General features: G+C 48.1%; 1 protein-coding gene across 1 annotated transcript in view; it reads left to right on the top strand.

Moving 5' to 3' along the window:
- Positions 1–15,908, top strand: part of IFTAP (intraflagellar transport associated protein) — a 64,806-nt gene that overhangs the window by 39,663 nt on the left and 9,235 nt on the right. The window contains exons 3-6 of the mRNA XM_054177025.1: positions 3,173–3,330; positions 4,340–4,411; positions 5,940–5,994; positions 14,089–14,219. Coding sequence (XP_054033000.1) covers positions 3,173–3,330; positions 4,340–4,411; positions 5,940–5,994; positions 14,089–14,219 — 416 coding nt within the window. The remainder of the gene's footprint in view (positions 1–3,172; positions 3,331–4,339; positions 4,412–5,939; positions 5,995–14,088; positions 14,220–15,908) is intronic.

Raw genomic sequence — 15,908 nt, 5'->3', positions numbered from 1 at the left:
AAGGCTCCAGGCAGACCTCAGAGCAGCCTGCCAGGACCTGAAGGGGGCTACAAGAAGGCTGCAGAGGGACTGTTTGCAAAGGCCTGCAGGGACAGGAGCAGGGACAATGGCTTTAAGCTGGATAAGAGCAGATTTAGATTGGATGTGAGGAAGAAGTTCTTGCCAACGAACTGAATTTTGGGACTTGAAAGTATTTTTCCCTCTTACTGCCTGGCATTAAGCACTGTTTGCAGAGTCACAGCTGGGCAAATGAAGGTATTACTATACTATGTTCCCATCTTGTGAGCATCTCAAAGTGAGGCTTCATGGCGATGTTGGTGACAGGACTTGGTATCGAATGTGTTTGCTGAGGATATGTTTGAAGAACGGAGATAGTAAATGAACATGAAACCCATAATCATGACCTCTTGTGGTAGGTCGAGAGAGGGCTTAGCTCTCCCTCCCCCACAGAGAAAGAAACCACAGCTAACCCAGTCGGAGAAGCAAAGCTACATTTACAAGCATATATGGAGAGCAGGTTATATATAACACAATCTATACAGGTATGTACAATATATATACAGAAATAGACAGCAAAGAGAAATAACACAACAAAATTCCCTCCTCGAGAGGAAGGTTTCCCTCCCTGTAACCCCCTCTCTCCCTCCCCTACCTCCCTTTTTTTCCCAAAAAGGGGCTAGAGAGAGAAAGAAAGGCAGTTAGTAAGGAAAGGAGATGTTATTAAGCACATGCAGGATTAGTTTTGCTTATCTCAAGGTCAGCTCCAGCTAGTTTGCTGAGAAGCGGACAGGGAAAGAAGCAGATCAGGCTGGCATGGAGGACAGGCTGAAACCCAAACTGAGAAAAAAATTCCAACTGCCCTACAATTTAAAGTTGCATTCTGCCCATCCACCAATGAAATTCGTTTAGAATATCAAAGTGTTTTCGTTCTGGTACCGACAACAATCAGCCAGAGTGTCCCCGCACTGTCTGCTTCTTAAAGGCACGGCCTCAAACGGTCACACCTCTCTGCCAGGCAACTAGCATGCTACTGTGAGTAAAATCACTTTTTGCTCAGCTGTCCTGCAGAGAGTTACTGTATTGTTTGAATCCCAGGTTTTCTGTCAGAGAAGAAGTTGCAAAGGATTTAAGAGATTCAGAGGCATTCTGCTGACTCCTAGTCCACTGTTTTGAGGACAAAGAAGTAAATTGGAATTTACAGTAGTTGTGGGAAGAGGGTTGTAGCTTTCCTCTAGGGTTATTTTTTGTTGCAGTGAAAGAAGCCTGTTTTTCATTCTCACTGAACTTTTGGTTTTGGAATTGATTCACTTGGAAAAAAGCCAGAAAATAACCTGGCAGTGTGTATTATTTTATCCTGTGTATCACAGAATGGAATCCTAGAATGGCTCAGGTTGGAAAGGACCTCAGAGCTCATCTACTTCAACCCCCCACCATGGGCAGGGACCTGGCTCAAGGCCTCATCCAACCTGACCTGGAACACCCCCAGGCAGGAGGCAGCCACAGCCTCCCTGGGCAGCCTGTTCCAGAATCTGATCACCCTTGTACTGAAGAACTTCTTCCTCAGCTCCAGTCTAACCCTGCTCTCCCTCAGCTTCAAACCATTCCCCCTTGTCCTGTCTCCAGACACCCTCATGGAAAGTGTCTCTGCAGCCTTCCTGCAGGATTCCTCAAGGTACTGGCAGGCAGCTCTGAGGTCCCCCTGGAGCCTTCTCCAGGCTGCACAGCCCCAGCTCCCTCAGCCTGTCCTCATAGCAGAGCTGCTCCAGCCCTTGGATCATCTTTGGATCATCTCCTCTAGACTCTGTCCAGCAGCTCTGTGTTCTTCTCATGCTGGGGACACCAGAGCTGGAGGCAGGATTGGAGGTGGGGTGTCAGCAAAGCAGAATCAAGAGGCAGAATCCCCTCTCCTGCCCTGCTGACCACACTCCTCTGGCTGCAGCCCAGCACACAGCTGCCTGCTGGGCTGCATGAGGGCACTGCTGGCTCCTGGGGAGCTGCTCAGCAACCAAGACCCCCAAGTCCCTTTCTTCAATTCTTTCTTCAGAGCTGCTCTCAACCCACTCTGCACCCAGCCTGGGTTTGTGCCTGGGATTGGTCCAAAACAGGTTTTCTTCAGTATGTTATTGATTACTCAGTCTGTTCTGCCTTTGTAGTGTTTCAGACCATGAGACATAGATCATTTTTTTGGGGACTACCATTTCATCTGACAGATTTCACTGTCAGGAAGTTTTTCTCCTGCTAATCCTCTCCCTGGCTTTGTGATGAGCTACTCCATTATGCTTTGAAATATGTGGGTGATCAGTGAGCATTTTCAAAAGATTCTCTTCTGAATTGGAGGACAAAGAGAATTTGAAGCAATATAGAGGAGAGATGGCAGGAGACACACACACACAAAAATACCCTGCTTATGTTTTCTGATGGAAATGTGTTCCTGAAGTCTGCAGCATACTCTTCAGTGACACATGATTATGATGGATGCTGCTCTGGAGAAACTCAGATTTACTTTTCTTGAGCCCTAAAGCTGCCTTGGTATTTGATTGTCAGGGTACTGACAGTGGAATTTCTAAAAAGTGAGACTGAAAAAAGCATCTTGCAGTGACTGTGGGAATCTTTCCATCATTTCAGCTTGCTGCTGCTGCTGCTGTGTGGTTGTGTTTGCATCCCTGATTTGGGGCTGCTGTCACACGTCGCAGAGGCTGTTGTGGTGTAGCTGAGTCTTGGCAGGCTGAAAACTGTGACTGTGAATAATGAGTCAATTAGCACTTGGGCAGGGGAAGGCAGAAGTGATCCCTTTGCTGCCTTGAATATGATCCTTCCTCCTTCCCCTTGTCTTTCAAAAGGAAGGACAGAAGCAGTTGAGTTCAGAATGCTGTGAAAGGAATGCAGCAGTTGTGACTGTTGCTCCTTCAAGGGAGCCAGTTATCAGAAAATCACAGAATGGCTCATGTTGGAAGGGACCTCAGAGATCATCTACCCCAACCCCCCACAATGGGCAGGGACACCTCTCAACTAGACTCTGCTGCTCAAGGCCTCATACAACACAGCACATGGGAGCCCTGAGCCGGAGGATAAGAGAATGTGTAAAAGAAGTCAGTCTTAGAGCTAATCAGATCCACATTTTTTGTTTTTTTCTTGGGTCCTGCATTATGCTGTGTTGTGAATCTCCCTGCAGAGGAAGAGGGAAGGACCAGTCAAGGAAGTAAAGTGGATTCCTTAAGAAAACAGTTCCCTGCTCCTGATTTATCAAGCAGAAGTAACCAGGAGAGCCCACCTGGGAGAAGCAAAGGAGTATGGGTGCCTCTTCCACCAGAGATGCCAAGTGAGAGTGAGGTAATGAGTTAACATTTGTCCATGTGGACAAGGACTGCTCTCAAGCAGGTGACAGCATGGGGAGGGACACTGTCCAAATGTGAGGGGCCAGTGGCATTTATCTCCTCAGGGGCAAATACAGGAAATGCTCCCTGAGTGTGGAATGCCTGTGGAGGATCACAGATGGCAGTGGCATTTGCTCTGCTGAGTAGCTGCCATAATCTCACCAATAAACAATGTGGCCCTGCAGGGGCCTTTGTAAAGCTCCTGCTGAAGGCTGCAATTAATGGTAGAGGCTGGCAAGTGGGAGAAAAGTCTTAGAGTTGTAGAAGCACAGAATGGTTTTGGTTGGAAAAGACCTTTCAGGTCATTGACCATTCTCTGACTGTGCAAGGCTGGGCCTAAACCATGTCCCTCAGCACCACATCTCTGCCTTGTTGAAACAACTCCTGAAAGGCCACACTGAGTATTGTGTTCACTCACTTCAAGAGACATTGAAGTGCTGGTGGCTGAGGGAACTGGGGTTGTTTAGTGTGGAGAAAAGGAGACTGAGGGGAAATCTCACTGCTCTCTGCAACTCCCTGAAAGAGGCTGGAGCCAGGTTGGTCTCTTCTCATGAGTAAAAATTGATAGGAGGACAGCAAATGGCCTTAAGTTGCACCAGGGGAGGTTTAGGTTGGATATCAGCAGAGAATTCTTCACTGGAAGGGTTCTCAAAGCCTGGCACAGGCTGCCCAGGGAGGTGGTTGAATCCCCATCCTTGGAGGTGTTTCAGAGAGGCAGAGATGTGGTGCTGAGGGCCATGGTTTAGCACCAGACTTGTTCATGTTAGATGTTGGACTGGATGATTTTAAATGTCCTTTCCAGCCACCATGGCTCTGTGTTGTTGTGCTCTATTTCCAGGAGAGCTGTGTTCACTTCAACAGAAGTAAATGAAATCCCCCATCCACATGTGTAAAGCAGCAGGAGCTTTGATTGTGATTTTGGTTCTGTTTCATGCATCTAAGTCCTTCTGCCTATCTATCTACAGAGAGTTATGAATGAGAGCTGGAAAGCTGGCGGCTCTGCTGGAAATGATCTCAGCGTGCCTGAAGGAGTGAAGGTGGGTTTTCTTTGATTTTCTTCCAAGTGGGGATTATGAGCAGAGCCTAACTGGTTTGGGCTTTATTCATTTGCAAAGTCCTTGCAGTTTGTTGATGTATTGTTTTCCTATCCCGGTGAAAGAAGGATCACCAGCCAGAATTGCTTTTCAGATCTTAATGAGTGTGTACTTCTAAAGTGTAAAGGGTAGGTAAGTGTTGATGAAAGTGATACCAAATACATCTGAGAGCATCTCTAATTACTTCATGGAAACACAGAAGGGTACACAGTGCACACAGTAAATCCTCCATGGTAACACTGCTAGTACATGGGCTGGGAAAGCCCCTTCATTCCCACCCTCTGCATCTGTTCAGAGTGCTGCCTGAAATAAGAAACACAGCTTCACAGATCCAGAGAATGGGTTGGGCTGGAAGGGACCTTAAGGATTATCCAGTTCCACAGACACACACACTCCCCCTCCATGGGTAGGGACGCCTTCCACCAGCCCAGGTTGTTCAAGCCCTCATCCACCCTGGCCTTGAATACCTTTAAGGGACCCTTAAAGAGTAGATTTAATTTGGATGTTAGGAACAAGTTCTGCACCATGAGGGTGCTGGAACACTGCAATAGGTTGCCCTGGAAGGTAGTTGAGGCCCCATCCCTGGAGGTATTCAAGGTCAGGCTGGGCACGACTCTGGGCAACCTGATCTAATGGAGGATGTCCCTACTGGCTGCAGGGGGGTTGGACCTGTGGAGGTTCCTTCCAACCCAAACCATTCTATGATTCTGTGATCATCCAGTTGCAACATGTCTGCCAAGGGCAGGGCCACCTTCCACTAGCCCATGTTGCTCCAGGCCTCATCCAACCTGGCCTTCAACACCTCAAAATCTTTTTAAATAGTTTAGACCATTTTCAGGGGACATCAGCCTAAGGAAACTGTAGTGCAATGTCCCAGGTGAAATGCTCTAAATTTAGTGATTCTTACCTTTTTCTTTGCCTTGTGGCTCTCCATCCAGATCCAACCAGATGGATCACATCCGCTTTGCCTACAGCCTGTGTTGCCTCTATGCCCTCCTCAAGCTTCAATCCAGTCCCCCTTGTCCTATCCCTATGAGCCCTTGTCAAAAATCCCTCCCCATCTTTCCTGTAGCCCTCTTCAGTTACTGGAAGGCTGCTCTAAGGTCTCGCTGGAGCCTTCTCTTCCCCATGCTGAACAGCCCCAGCAAAGGGGAGGCTCTCCAGCCTTCTGATCATCTTCGTGGCCTCCTCTGGACCCACTCCAGCAGTTCCATGTCTTTCTTGAGCTGGGAGCACTGGAACTGGATACAGTGCTGCAGGTGGGGTCTCAGCAGAGCAGAGGGACAGAATCCCCTCCCTGTCCTGCTGGTCACACTGAATTTGATGCAGCTCAGCACATGTTGGCAGGGGAGAGTGGAGAAGACGAGGCAGATAACTGAATGGGGTTTTTTGTGGTTTCTTCTCAATTGTACTGGAAGGAATGGGATTAATACATTTTAATCTCTTTTCTAATTTGGGGGGTTTATTGCAGGTGAACAAGGACACAGATTTGGAAGTTACTGAGATGTATGAAGAGAGATGCAGTGGTAGGTTCCCCTCCTTTCATATTCACTGTCAGTGTCTGTCTTTGGAAACAAGTGTATGGATGTTGTTTAAAGAGCTTAAAAGAACTTTCAACAAATGTTTTTTTTTCTGACACTGTCTCCCACAACATCCTCCTGGAGAAACTGGCTGCTCATGGCTTGAACAGGTGGACACTTTGCTGGGTGAAAATCCATCTGGGCAGTCAGGCCCAAAGAGTGGTGGGGAATGGTGTTCACTTCAGATGGCAGCCACTTCCAAGTGGAGTTGCCCAGGCCTCAGTGCTGGTGCCAGCTGTGTTTAAGATCTTTACCAGTGATCTGGACAAGGGGATTGAAGCACCTTAGTGCCTAGAACCAAGTTCATGGAAGTATTTTTAGACATCCTGGATTCCAAACAGGCCACAAACAGGATGCTAAGAAATAAGCCCATTACTAAATTCCCAAGCAAGGCAGTGAGGAAAGAAGAGCTCTGCCAGAGCTTGGGGAAAACTTGCCAATTTGCCAGACTTTGCCTCTCCCCAGGTTTTTCATTCACTGCAGTGTATTTGTGTGTGTGTGCATGAGTAAATGTTAATTGCCTGTGTTTAGATAGCCCCAGTAAAACAGGCTCAGAGTCAGAAAAATACTCATCTGCTTGTGCTGTCTGAACAGCCACACTGGGAAATCTTTCCAGTTAGTGCTTTTATTGATGATAAAGATGATAAACAGAACATTATGACCACCATGGAACATTATCAGGGTGCTAACTACTCACTCCTTACATGGCACTTGATTTGGCTTTCAGTGTCTGCTCTTCTCCTGAGACAGCAGTCCCTACACAGTCTGCCAGAGTGAGGAGGAAGCCCTCTCAGCCTCTAAGTAATCAGCAGTGCTCACTACAACTTGAAGCAAGTAGGTTGCATTTTATAGCACTGAAGCACTGCATAGCCAGAAGCTAGGTATTCCTCTTCATAGGATCATGGAATTGTTTGGTTGGTAAAGCCCTTTAAGATAATTCAGTCCAACCAGAATCTAACCCTACCGAGGCTGGTCCTAACCCATGTCCCTCAGCACCACATCTCTGTGTCTTTGAAACACCTCCAGGGATGGGGATTCAACCACTTCCCTGGGCAGCCTGTGGCAGTCTTTGAGAACCCTTCCAGTGAAGAAGTTTCTTCTGATATCCAACATGAACCTCCCCTGGTGCAACTTGAGGCCATTTCCTCTCATCCTGCCATTTGAGAGAAGAGCCCAGCATCTACTTTACTCCAACCTCCTTTCAAGGTGTTGTGGAGACTGAGAAGGTCTCCTCTCAGCCTCCTTTTTTCCAGGCCTAACTCTGTAAGGAAGGTGAAGAGCATCCATATTTATATCTGGGAAACCCAAAGCCTGGGTCTTGCCCAGGGCTTCTTCAGTGGATATAGTTGTTGAGCCAAGATGAAAAATTTCCCCTTGACTCCTAAGTGTAGAAAATAGGACTTGGAGTTTGCTAGTTGTCTTACCTGTCAAAATCCCCTTGATAGGCTTCATAATAAGAGAAGTGAACTCCTGCTCCTGCAACAAAATGCAGATTACAAGAGTCACTTCTCTAGTTTGTAATCATAAAGTAATAAAATAATATCCCTACTGACCACCCTGGTAAGGGATTCCTTCTGAAGAAGCCCAGCCATTTTATCAGTGAGAGGAGAGCATGATGAATTTGCAGACATTCTGTTGCTGGCCTTTTGAAGTGCTCTTCCCTCTGTGTCAGAACAAGTGATGGATTGAAGTCTTCATATGGGCAAGCCAAGCTGGGACACCCACTAAAAATAGCTTACCTTGCTTGGTTAGTACAGCCAGCTTCTGCCAGCACTTCAGTGTCTCTGTAACAGAGAATCATTGAGTCCTGTCATAGACTGGGTTGGGTGGGGAGGGCCCTTGAAAATCATCCAGTTCAAAGTCCCTGCTCTCAACATAACTGCAACCCCCTCACCTATGCCTCAGCCACCAGGCTCTGTCTCACTTCTGCTGGGTCACTCTTAGGCTTTCCCTTTGGAAACATTTTCCAGCCTTTTGCCTGCACTAAGCAGACACATCTGTCAGAGAGTTTGAGATAATGGCAGTAACCAGGAGAGGTAACACACAGAAACTCAGACTGGACATTGCCAGGGAGTTCAGTTTCTTGTTGTAAAATGGTGGAGGGATGAGAAGTGGAGCTTTGTTGTGTGAGTGTATTCACAGAGTCATGGAATGGGCTGGGTCAGAAGGGACCTTAAAGGTCGTCCAGTTCCAACCCCCTGCCCTGGGCAGCCCAGGTTGCTCAAGGCCTCATCCAGCCTGGCCTTGAACACCTCCAGGGAGGGGGCATCCTCAACCTTCCTGGGTAGCTGTTCCAGTGCCTCCTCACCCTCACTGCCAAGAATTTCTTCCATTCATCAGTCCAGTGTGAATCTGCCCTCCTCAAGCTTCAATCCTTTGCCCCTTGTCCTGTCACTCCAAGCCTTTGTAAAAAGTCCCTGCCCAGTGCTCCTGTAGCACCTTTCAGGTTTTGGAAGGTTGCTCTAAGGTCTCCTGAGAGCCTTCTCTTCTCCCCCCAACTCTCTCAGCCTGCCCCATAGGGAAGGCTCTCCAGCCTTCTGATCCTCGTGTTGGCCTCCTCTGGGCCCATTCACATTGCTTTAAGGGGCAGAGCAGTTGGCTCTACATTAATACAAGAAATGCTCACCCATAAAGGGAAGTGGCTCAGAGCTGACAGTGTGAAAAGCATGAGGGAAATAGGGTGTTAAAATCTCTCCCCTCCAGCCATGCTTTTTGGGATGTGTCCTGAAGGAATCGTGCTTGTGAGTCGGTGCAGCTGCTTCTCACAAAGGACAGCACACCCAGCCCATCTCTTTGGCCACTGTGCAAATTCATGACAGCTGTTCTCAGTAGACATCACTGGTCTGAAAGCCTGAAACCAGGGCATTGCTCTGCACTGGGGGACTTTGGCACAGTTACCCACAACTGGCAAAGTGCTGCCCCAAACCATAGCTTTTGTGGTGGCCTGTTTAATCACTCTTGCTCACTGAATTTAATCTGTAAATGTAAGCAGCTTAAGGCAACAGTAGAGATGATCAGGCTTGCTCCAGGGACTGGCTGGAGAATGCTTAGCACCTCTGTTTTGGCAACAGAACTGCTTTCCAGGACTGGTGGCAAATCACTTGCTGCAGAGCTCCAAGGATAGTCAGAGCTGGGTAATATCTGCACAAAGTACCAAATATCTCAGAAGCACATCAAAAGACATCGAGCTGGCTCTTTGGTTTAAACACAAGAGACAATTAAAAGAGGACTCAGTAAATGTATGGGTGGGGCTGCAGAGGCAAGGTTATCAGGCTCTCACTCTCATGCAGCTTGGAGCCCTGGGGTGCTGTAAATTTGTCTTCTCAAGGTCCCAGTTGTCAGTAACCCTGCAGAGGTTGAGCAGAACCCAAGTTAACAATTCCTTAGGTAAATTATGTTAGCATGTGTTATTTTCCATCATCTGTGCCTTGCCGTTTCTATTTGGAGCCTGTACTAACATCCAGAAAAATCACACTGAGGAAGAGGATTTGGAGTTTATCCATGGATTTTTTTCAGGGGCAGTGCTCCTCCCCACTGGAGAATCTCTGGCTTTTTTTTCCCCTCCTCCAGTCTCTACAATCCATTTAACACTGCCTTGAAATCATTTCACACTAGTAGGCAGCTCTTTGGGGTTAACAGCCTGAAGCCTGAGAATCAGAGGAGACAGCAAAATTTAGCTCAGCTTCTCATCAATGGCATTTTTGTGAAAGGTGGTGTCTGAAGGTGGTAAAACCTTTCTCAGTGTCCCTGGAGCTGGATATCATTTGGCTACAGTAAACAGTAAGATACAGCCAAAACTTGGAACTTCTTCACACTTGAAAGTTCAGGTCAGGTCTGTGCCAATAGATTCTTTTTTTCTGTACTTACAGTTAATGTCAGTGGTAGACAATGAGCAAAAAACCCTGCTCAGCAGTGCTCACAGATCTAGGAATCACTTTCTGAGGTTCTGTTGCGGGATGGTGAAGAGGCTAAAGAGAAGAGAGTTGCTCACTTGCCAAATCTGCTCCTGTTAGAGGATAGGGGACTTGTGTAAAATCACAGCAGTTCACTGCCATGCTATAGAATCCTAGGATGGGCTGGGCTGGAAGGGACCTCCAAAGCTCATCCAGTCCAAATCCCCTGCAGTCAGCAGGGACATCCTCCACTAGAGCAGATTGCTCACAGCTTGCTGAGCCTCACCTTGAGTATCCCCAGGCATAGGACCTCAATGCCCTGGGCAACCTGTTGCAGTGTTCCAGCACCCTCATGGTGCAGAACTTGTTCCTAACAGCCAATCTCAGTCTGCTCTGCTCTCATTTCAACCCATTGTCCCTGCTCCTGTCCCTGCAGGCCTTTGCAAACAGTCTCTCTGCAGCCTTCTTGCAGCCCCCTTCAGGTCCTGGCAGGCTGCTATTAAGTCTCCCTGGAGCTTTCTCTTCTCCAGGCTGAACACCCCCAGCTCCCTCAGCCTGTCCTTCTAGCAGAGCTGCTCCAACCCCCTGAGCATATTTGTGATCTCCTCTGGACCCTCTCCATCAGGTCCATGTCCTTTCTGTGTTGGAATTCCAGAGCTCCAGAGCTGGACATAGCACTGCAGGTGAGGTCTCCCCAGAGCAGAGCAGAGGGGCAGGATCCTCTCTCCATCTCTGGCCATGCTGCTTTGGATGCAGCCCAGGCTGCCATTGGCCTTCTGGGCTGCAAGTGCCCATTGCTGGCTCCTCTCCAGCATCTCACCCACCAGCACTCCCAAGTCCTTTTCCTCAGGGCTGCTTTCTATCACCTCATCCTCCAGCGTGGAGTGATAGTGGGGATTCTCCCAATCCAGGTGCAGGTCCCTTTGCTTGGTTTTATTGAATCTCATGATGTTCACCTGGGCCACCTCTCCAGCTTGTCCACATCCTGGAAGTTGGTTCTTCATGGGGTGAGAGGTATGTTTCAAAACCTCTTTTCAGATTTTGGTACCCCTGACTGCTCACTGATCTCTGTATATTGTGCCATTGGCAGTAGCCAAGGCTTTCCTGTTGCTAATTAATCACCTCCACAGAGAACATAATTAGCAGCTTAATTAGGATCATCATCCACTAGTGCTGTAACATCAGCCTAAACCAGCTGTGAGGTGGTGGCTGGAACTTAGAATAGCCTCCAGTTGTTTTGGGAGCTCCCAGTGAGAATGAGGGCTGTCAAAACTCCCTGGTTTTTCTCCCTTGAAGGAGTTTCTTGATTAAACATTATCAGGAAAGCAGCACTTACCAATTAGACTTTCATGTGCTGTCACATGGCCAGGACAAAGCTCATTGCTGGCATGGCTACTGGCAAACAAAGGTTGATTACCACATTCTTAGGGGGTGATTGAAAGGAATTGGAAATATTGTTTGCATTACTAACAAGCCTTAAACCAGTGGCATTGACATCCTGAGTGTGACAAGCACTTCTTGATGAAAGCAAAAATCAATTTCCTTCTGGTGTCCTCATTTTTAAGTGTTGTCTTTCTGAGCCATTGCCAGGCTGTCACATAACAGTGCTTCCTCCTCATCCTCTCTCCACAGCTTGGTCTCATGAGGGGAGGGGGAACCTCTTAGTATGGCAATGAGCACTGTCAGGTGGTGATAGAAACCTCCTGATGCCAGGTTTCCTTCCTTCAGTGAGGCTATGTGTTTAGGGTGCAGGTTTGAAATGACAGTGGAAGGTGCCATTGCAAGGTGTCCGAATAAGCATTCACAGCTTCCTTCTGTCCTGCAAAGAGTTTGGTGTGAAATAGTGAAAAAAAAGCAGCTGCAGAGCATCTGAAGCCAGAGCAGCTGTGGACTGCAGTGTGCTTTTCAGAAAGCTCTTTCCCACACCTGTGTGGAGAATAAGATCTGCTGTGCTGAGAGTGAGTTCTGAGAGCACACAGATACAGGCAGCCAAGACAATAGGGGGAAAACTGGAAACCACTTGGATGGGAATCATGAGCCAAAAGATGAAAATCCAGGAATCACAGAATCATTGAGGTTGGAAAAGACCTCTGAGATCACATCAAGTCCAACTTTCAACCCCACACCACCATGGCCACTAAGCCATGTCCTGAAGCACCATGTCTGCATGTTATTGGAACACCTCCAGGGATGGGGACTCCACCACCTCCCTGGGCAGCCTGTGCCAATCCCTGACCACTCCTGTAGCACAGACATTTTTCCTAATATTCAACTTAAACCTCCCCTGGTGCAACTTGAGGCCATTTCTGCTCATCCTATTGCTTGTTACTTGGGGGAAGAGACCAGCCTCCACCTCAGTCCAGCCTCCTTTCAAGTAGCTGTAGAGAGCAATGAAGTCTTCCCTCAGCCTCCTCTTCTCCACACTCAACACCCCCATCTCCCTCAGCTGCTCCTCCCCAGCCCTGTTCTCCAGCCCTGTTCTCCAGACCCTTCCCTAGCTTCATTGTCCTTCTCTGGACCTGCTTCATAAGCTGCAGGAGATAGCTGAGGGAATGAGTTCAGCTCTTTTGAAAAGAACCTTCTCCTTTCCAAGCCCTGGTGGCTTTGCAATGGGACACAATGCCCAGGAGAAAGCTAAATGAATATTTGCTCAGGGGTAGTTTTTGACAGAGGCCTAACTTAGAAGTCACTGTTTTCAAATGGAGATTTGCAGGAGGATGAGAACTCTGCTACTCTGCTAGTGCAGGAAAAGTATGTAGAGAGGAGCCACTTCTTCCTTACCACCTCACAACTTTGTCTTGATTCCATTAACTAACATTTAAGCAAAGCTTTCAAAATGTATCCAGAGCATTCAGGAGGCAATCAAACTCCTGAGATGGATTATAAAGCTGTAAAGAAACTTGGGCACCACCCAGAAAAAACCAATAGCAGGCAGCTTTACATAATCCTTCAACTAAATTGCAAGATGAATGGTACCCCTGAAGTGCCTTCGGAAGAACCTTACTGAGACAGGATGGACACATCTGTGCTGGAGCAATGCTGAGGCTGATTCATCTTAAAAGAGATTTCTAGACCTAAGGCACATCCTTCTGAGCTGTCACAGAAGGCAAATCCAGTTTCAGGAAGTCTGTGCATTTATAAACTGTGCACCAAGGCTTTACATGTTGTTGTGTCCCAGCTATGGAGAATTTCTCTCAAGTACCTCTGTTTGGAAGACTCAGGGAGGAGCAAACATCCCTGAAACATCCTTGGACAACAGAGTCATCTGGCACTGTAGTGGGGAGCTCCTACCAGGTTTTTAATGTTTTGGGAGAGTCATTTTTAGATGCTTTGCAAAGATTCCTTATGCTCAGTGTAGAGATGGCAAAACTCCAGCAAGAGAAGAATGAATGAGGCTGCTGAGCTAATGGATGGCCAGACCAGGATTCACTCTGGTGTTTTAGAACTCCTGCTGCAGACATCTCTGCTCAGGACCTTCCTGCTTTGTTAGCAAAGAGATACATCTAAGCCCAGGTTTCCTCTGAGTTTAGGAGCATCTGCATCCAGATCTTTGACTCAGTGTCTTCAAGGAGAGGGCAGGTTTAGACTGGAGATGAGGAAGAAATTCTTCACAGTGAGGGTGGTGAGACACTGGAAGAGGTTGCCCAGAGGGGTGTTCAAGGCCAGGTTGGGTAAGCCCTGGAGCAACCTGGGCTAGTGGGAGGTGTCCCTGCCCATGGCAGGGGGTTGAAACTGGATGATCTTTAAGGTCCCTTCCAATTCAAATGAAACCATTCTAGGAATCTATGAATAAGAAAGAAGAACTGTCTAGAGTGAATAGAATAGGATAGAATAGGATAGAATAGAATAGAATAGAGCAGGTTTGGGCTGGAAGGGACCTTGAAAATGATCAATTTCCAGCCCCCTTGCCATGGAGACCTTCCCCTAGACCAGACAGATGTTCAGCAGAGTTCCATTTCTCCCTGTGATCTAGATTTTAGCTCAGGACTGCACAGGTCTGTTTTCAGGAGAGCTGCCTGTATTAGATACTAGGTGGCAGTAAGCACAGCACAGCTTCTGCCTGTGCCTGAGCACTGCAGGCTTTTACCCAGGATTTTGCTAGTTTGTACATTGAATGGGAGGTTAAAATTTGCTGGGTTTTGTTCAGCAGGTTCATTCATTCTCCCAGGAGAGGCAGAGCAGACAGTGACTTACTGCACCCCCCTTTTGGAAAAGCCTCTTCAACAGAAGTTCAGAACCTTGGCAGTTCCACAGCCATCAGACAGCAAAGCCCAAAAGGTGAGGTCAGATTGATTTATTTAACCACTGGGGAGGGGGGGGGTTTAACCCCTTGGCTTCTAATCTTGTTTTGTGAAGAACAGAGTGGTATAGCTGGAGTGTCTGGGAGTGCTATGAGTTAACAAATCACCTTTTTAAATTTTAAATTAGTAATGAATTCTTAAAGACATTAAGAATGGACATAAACACTTCAAGAGAAAGGCACTTTTTAATCTTGCTGCTGTGGAATCCTCCATTCACAAAATGTGTGCTCCAGACTCTCTGTGGGCTTTTCAATATTTAATAGGTGTAACTCATCCAGTATTCAAGGAAACTCCTGCACTGATTGAGTCAGTCATCAGCAAGTTTGCAGATGACACCAAGCTGGGAGAAGATGTTGGTCAGTTAGAGGGCAGAAGGGCTCTGCAGAGGGACCTCGACCGACTGGACAGATGGGCAGAGTCCAACAGGATGGCATTCAACAAGTCCAAGTGCCAGGGGCTGCACTTTGGCCACAACAACCCCAGGCAGAGCTACAGGCTGGGGTCAGAGTGGCTGAGAGCTGCCAAACAGAGAGGGACCTGAGGGTGCTGATTGACAGCTGCCTGAACATGAGCCAGCAGTGTGCCCAGAGGGCCAAGAAGGCCAAGGGCATCCTGGTCTGCATTAGGAATAGTGTGGCCAGCAGGAGCAGGGAGGTCATTGTGCCCCTGGACTCTGCACTGGTTAGGCCACACCTTGAGTCCTGTGTCCAGTTCTGGGCCCCTCAGTTTAAGAAGGACATTGAGAGACTTGAAGGTGTCCAGAGAAGGGCAGCAAGGCTGGGGAGAGGCCTTGAGCACAGCCCTGGGAGGAGAGGCTGAGGGAGCTGGGGTTGCTTAGCCTGGAGAAGAGGAGGCTCAGGGGTGACCTCATTGCCCTCCACAACTCCCTGAAGGGAGGTTGTAGCCAGGAGGGGGTTGGTCTCTTCTCCCAGGCAACCAGCACCAGAACAAGAGGACACAGTCTCAAGCTGTGCCAGGGGAAGTTTAGGCTGGAGGTGAGGAGAAAGTTCTTCACTGAGAGAGTCGTTCGTCATTGGGATGTGCTGCCCAGGGAGGTGGTGGAGTTCCCGTCCCTGGAGGTGTTCAAGAGGGGATTGGATGTGGCACTTGGTGCCATGGTCTAGTCGTGAGGTCTGTGGTGACAGGTTGGACTGGATGATCTTTGAGGTCTCTTCCAACCTTGCTGATACTGTGATGCTGTGATACTGTGATACCTTTGAACAGATCATTACTTAGGTAGAGTGATGGGGCCATTTATTTTCTCAGTGATCTCATGGCCTTACAACATTCTGTAGTTCTCATTCAGCTGGATACATACTCCTAGAATGGCTCAGGTTGGAAGGGACTTCAAAGATCATCTGCTCCAGCCTCCCCACCATGGGCAGGGATACCTCTCAACTAGACTCAGCTGACCAAGCCCTCCTCCAGCCTGGCCTTGAGTTTGGGCTCAAGGAGTTTTGGGCTCCCCAGCTCGAGAGAGAGAGAGAGCTGCTGGAGAGAGTCCAAGGGAGAGCCGTGAGGATGCATCTTCCCTGTGGAGATAGACTGAGCACCCTGGGGCTGTTTTAGTCTGGAGAAGACTGAGAGGGATCTGATCAATGCCTATCAATAGCTGAGGGTTGGGTGTCAGGTGGAGGGGGCCAAGCTCTTTTGGGTGGTGCACAAT

This window comes from Dryobates pubescens, chromosome 37, assembly GCF_014839835.1.
Source record: "Dryobates pubescens isolate bDryPub1 chromosome 37, bDryPub1.pri, whole genome shotgun sequence".
Taxonomy (NCBI): Eukaryota; Metazoa; Chordata; class Aves; order Piciformes; family Picidae; genus Dryobates; species Dryobates pubescens.
The sequence above is the reverse complement of the archived record's forward strand: the minus strand, read 5'-3'. Positions and strand labels throughout refer to the sequence as shown.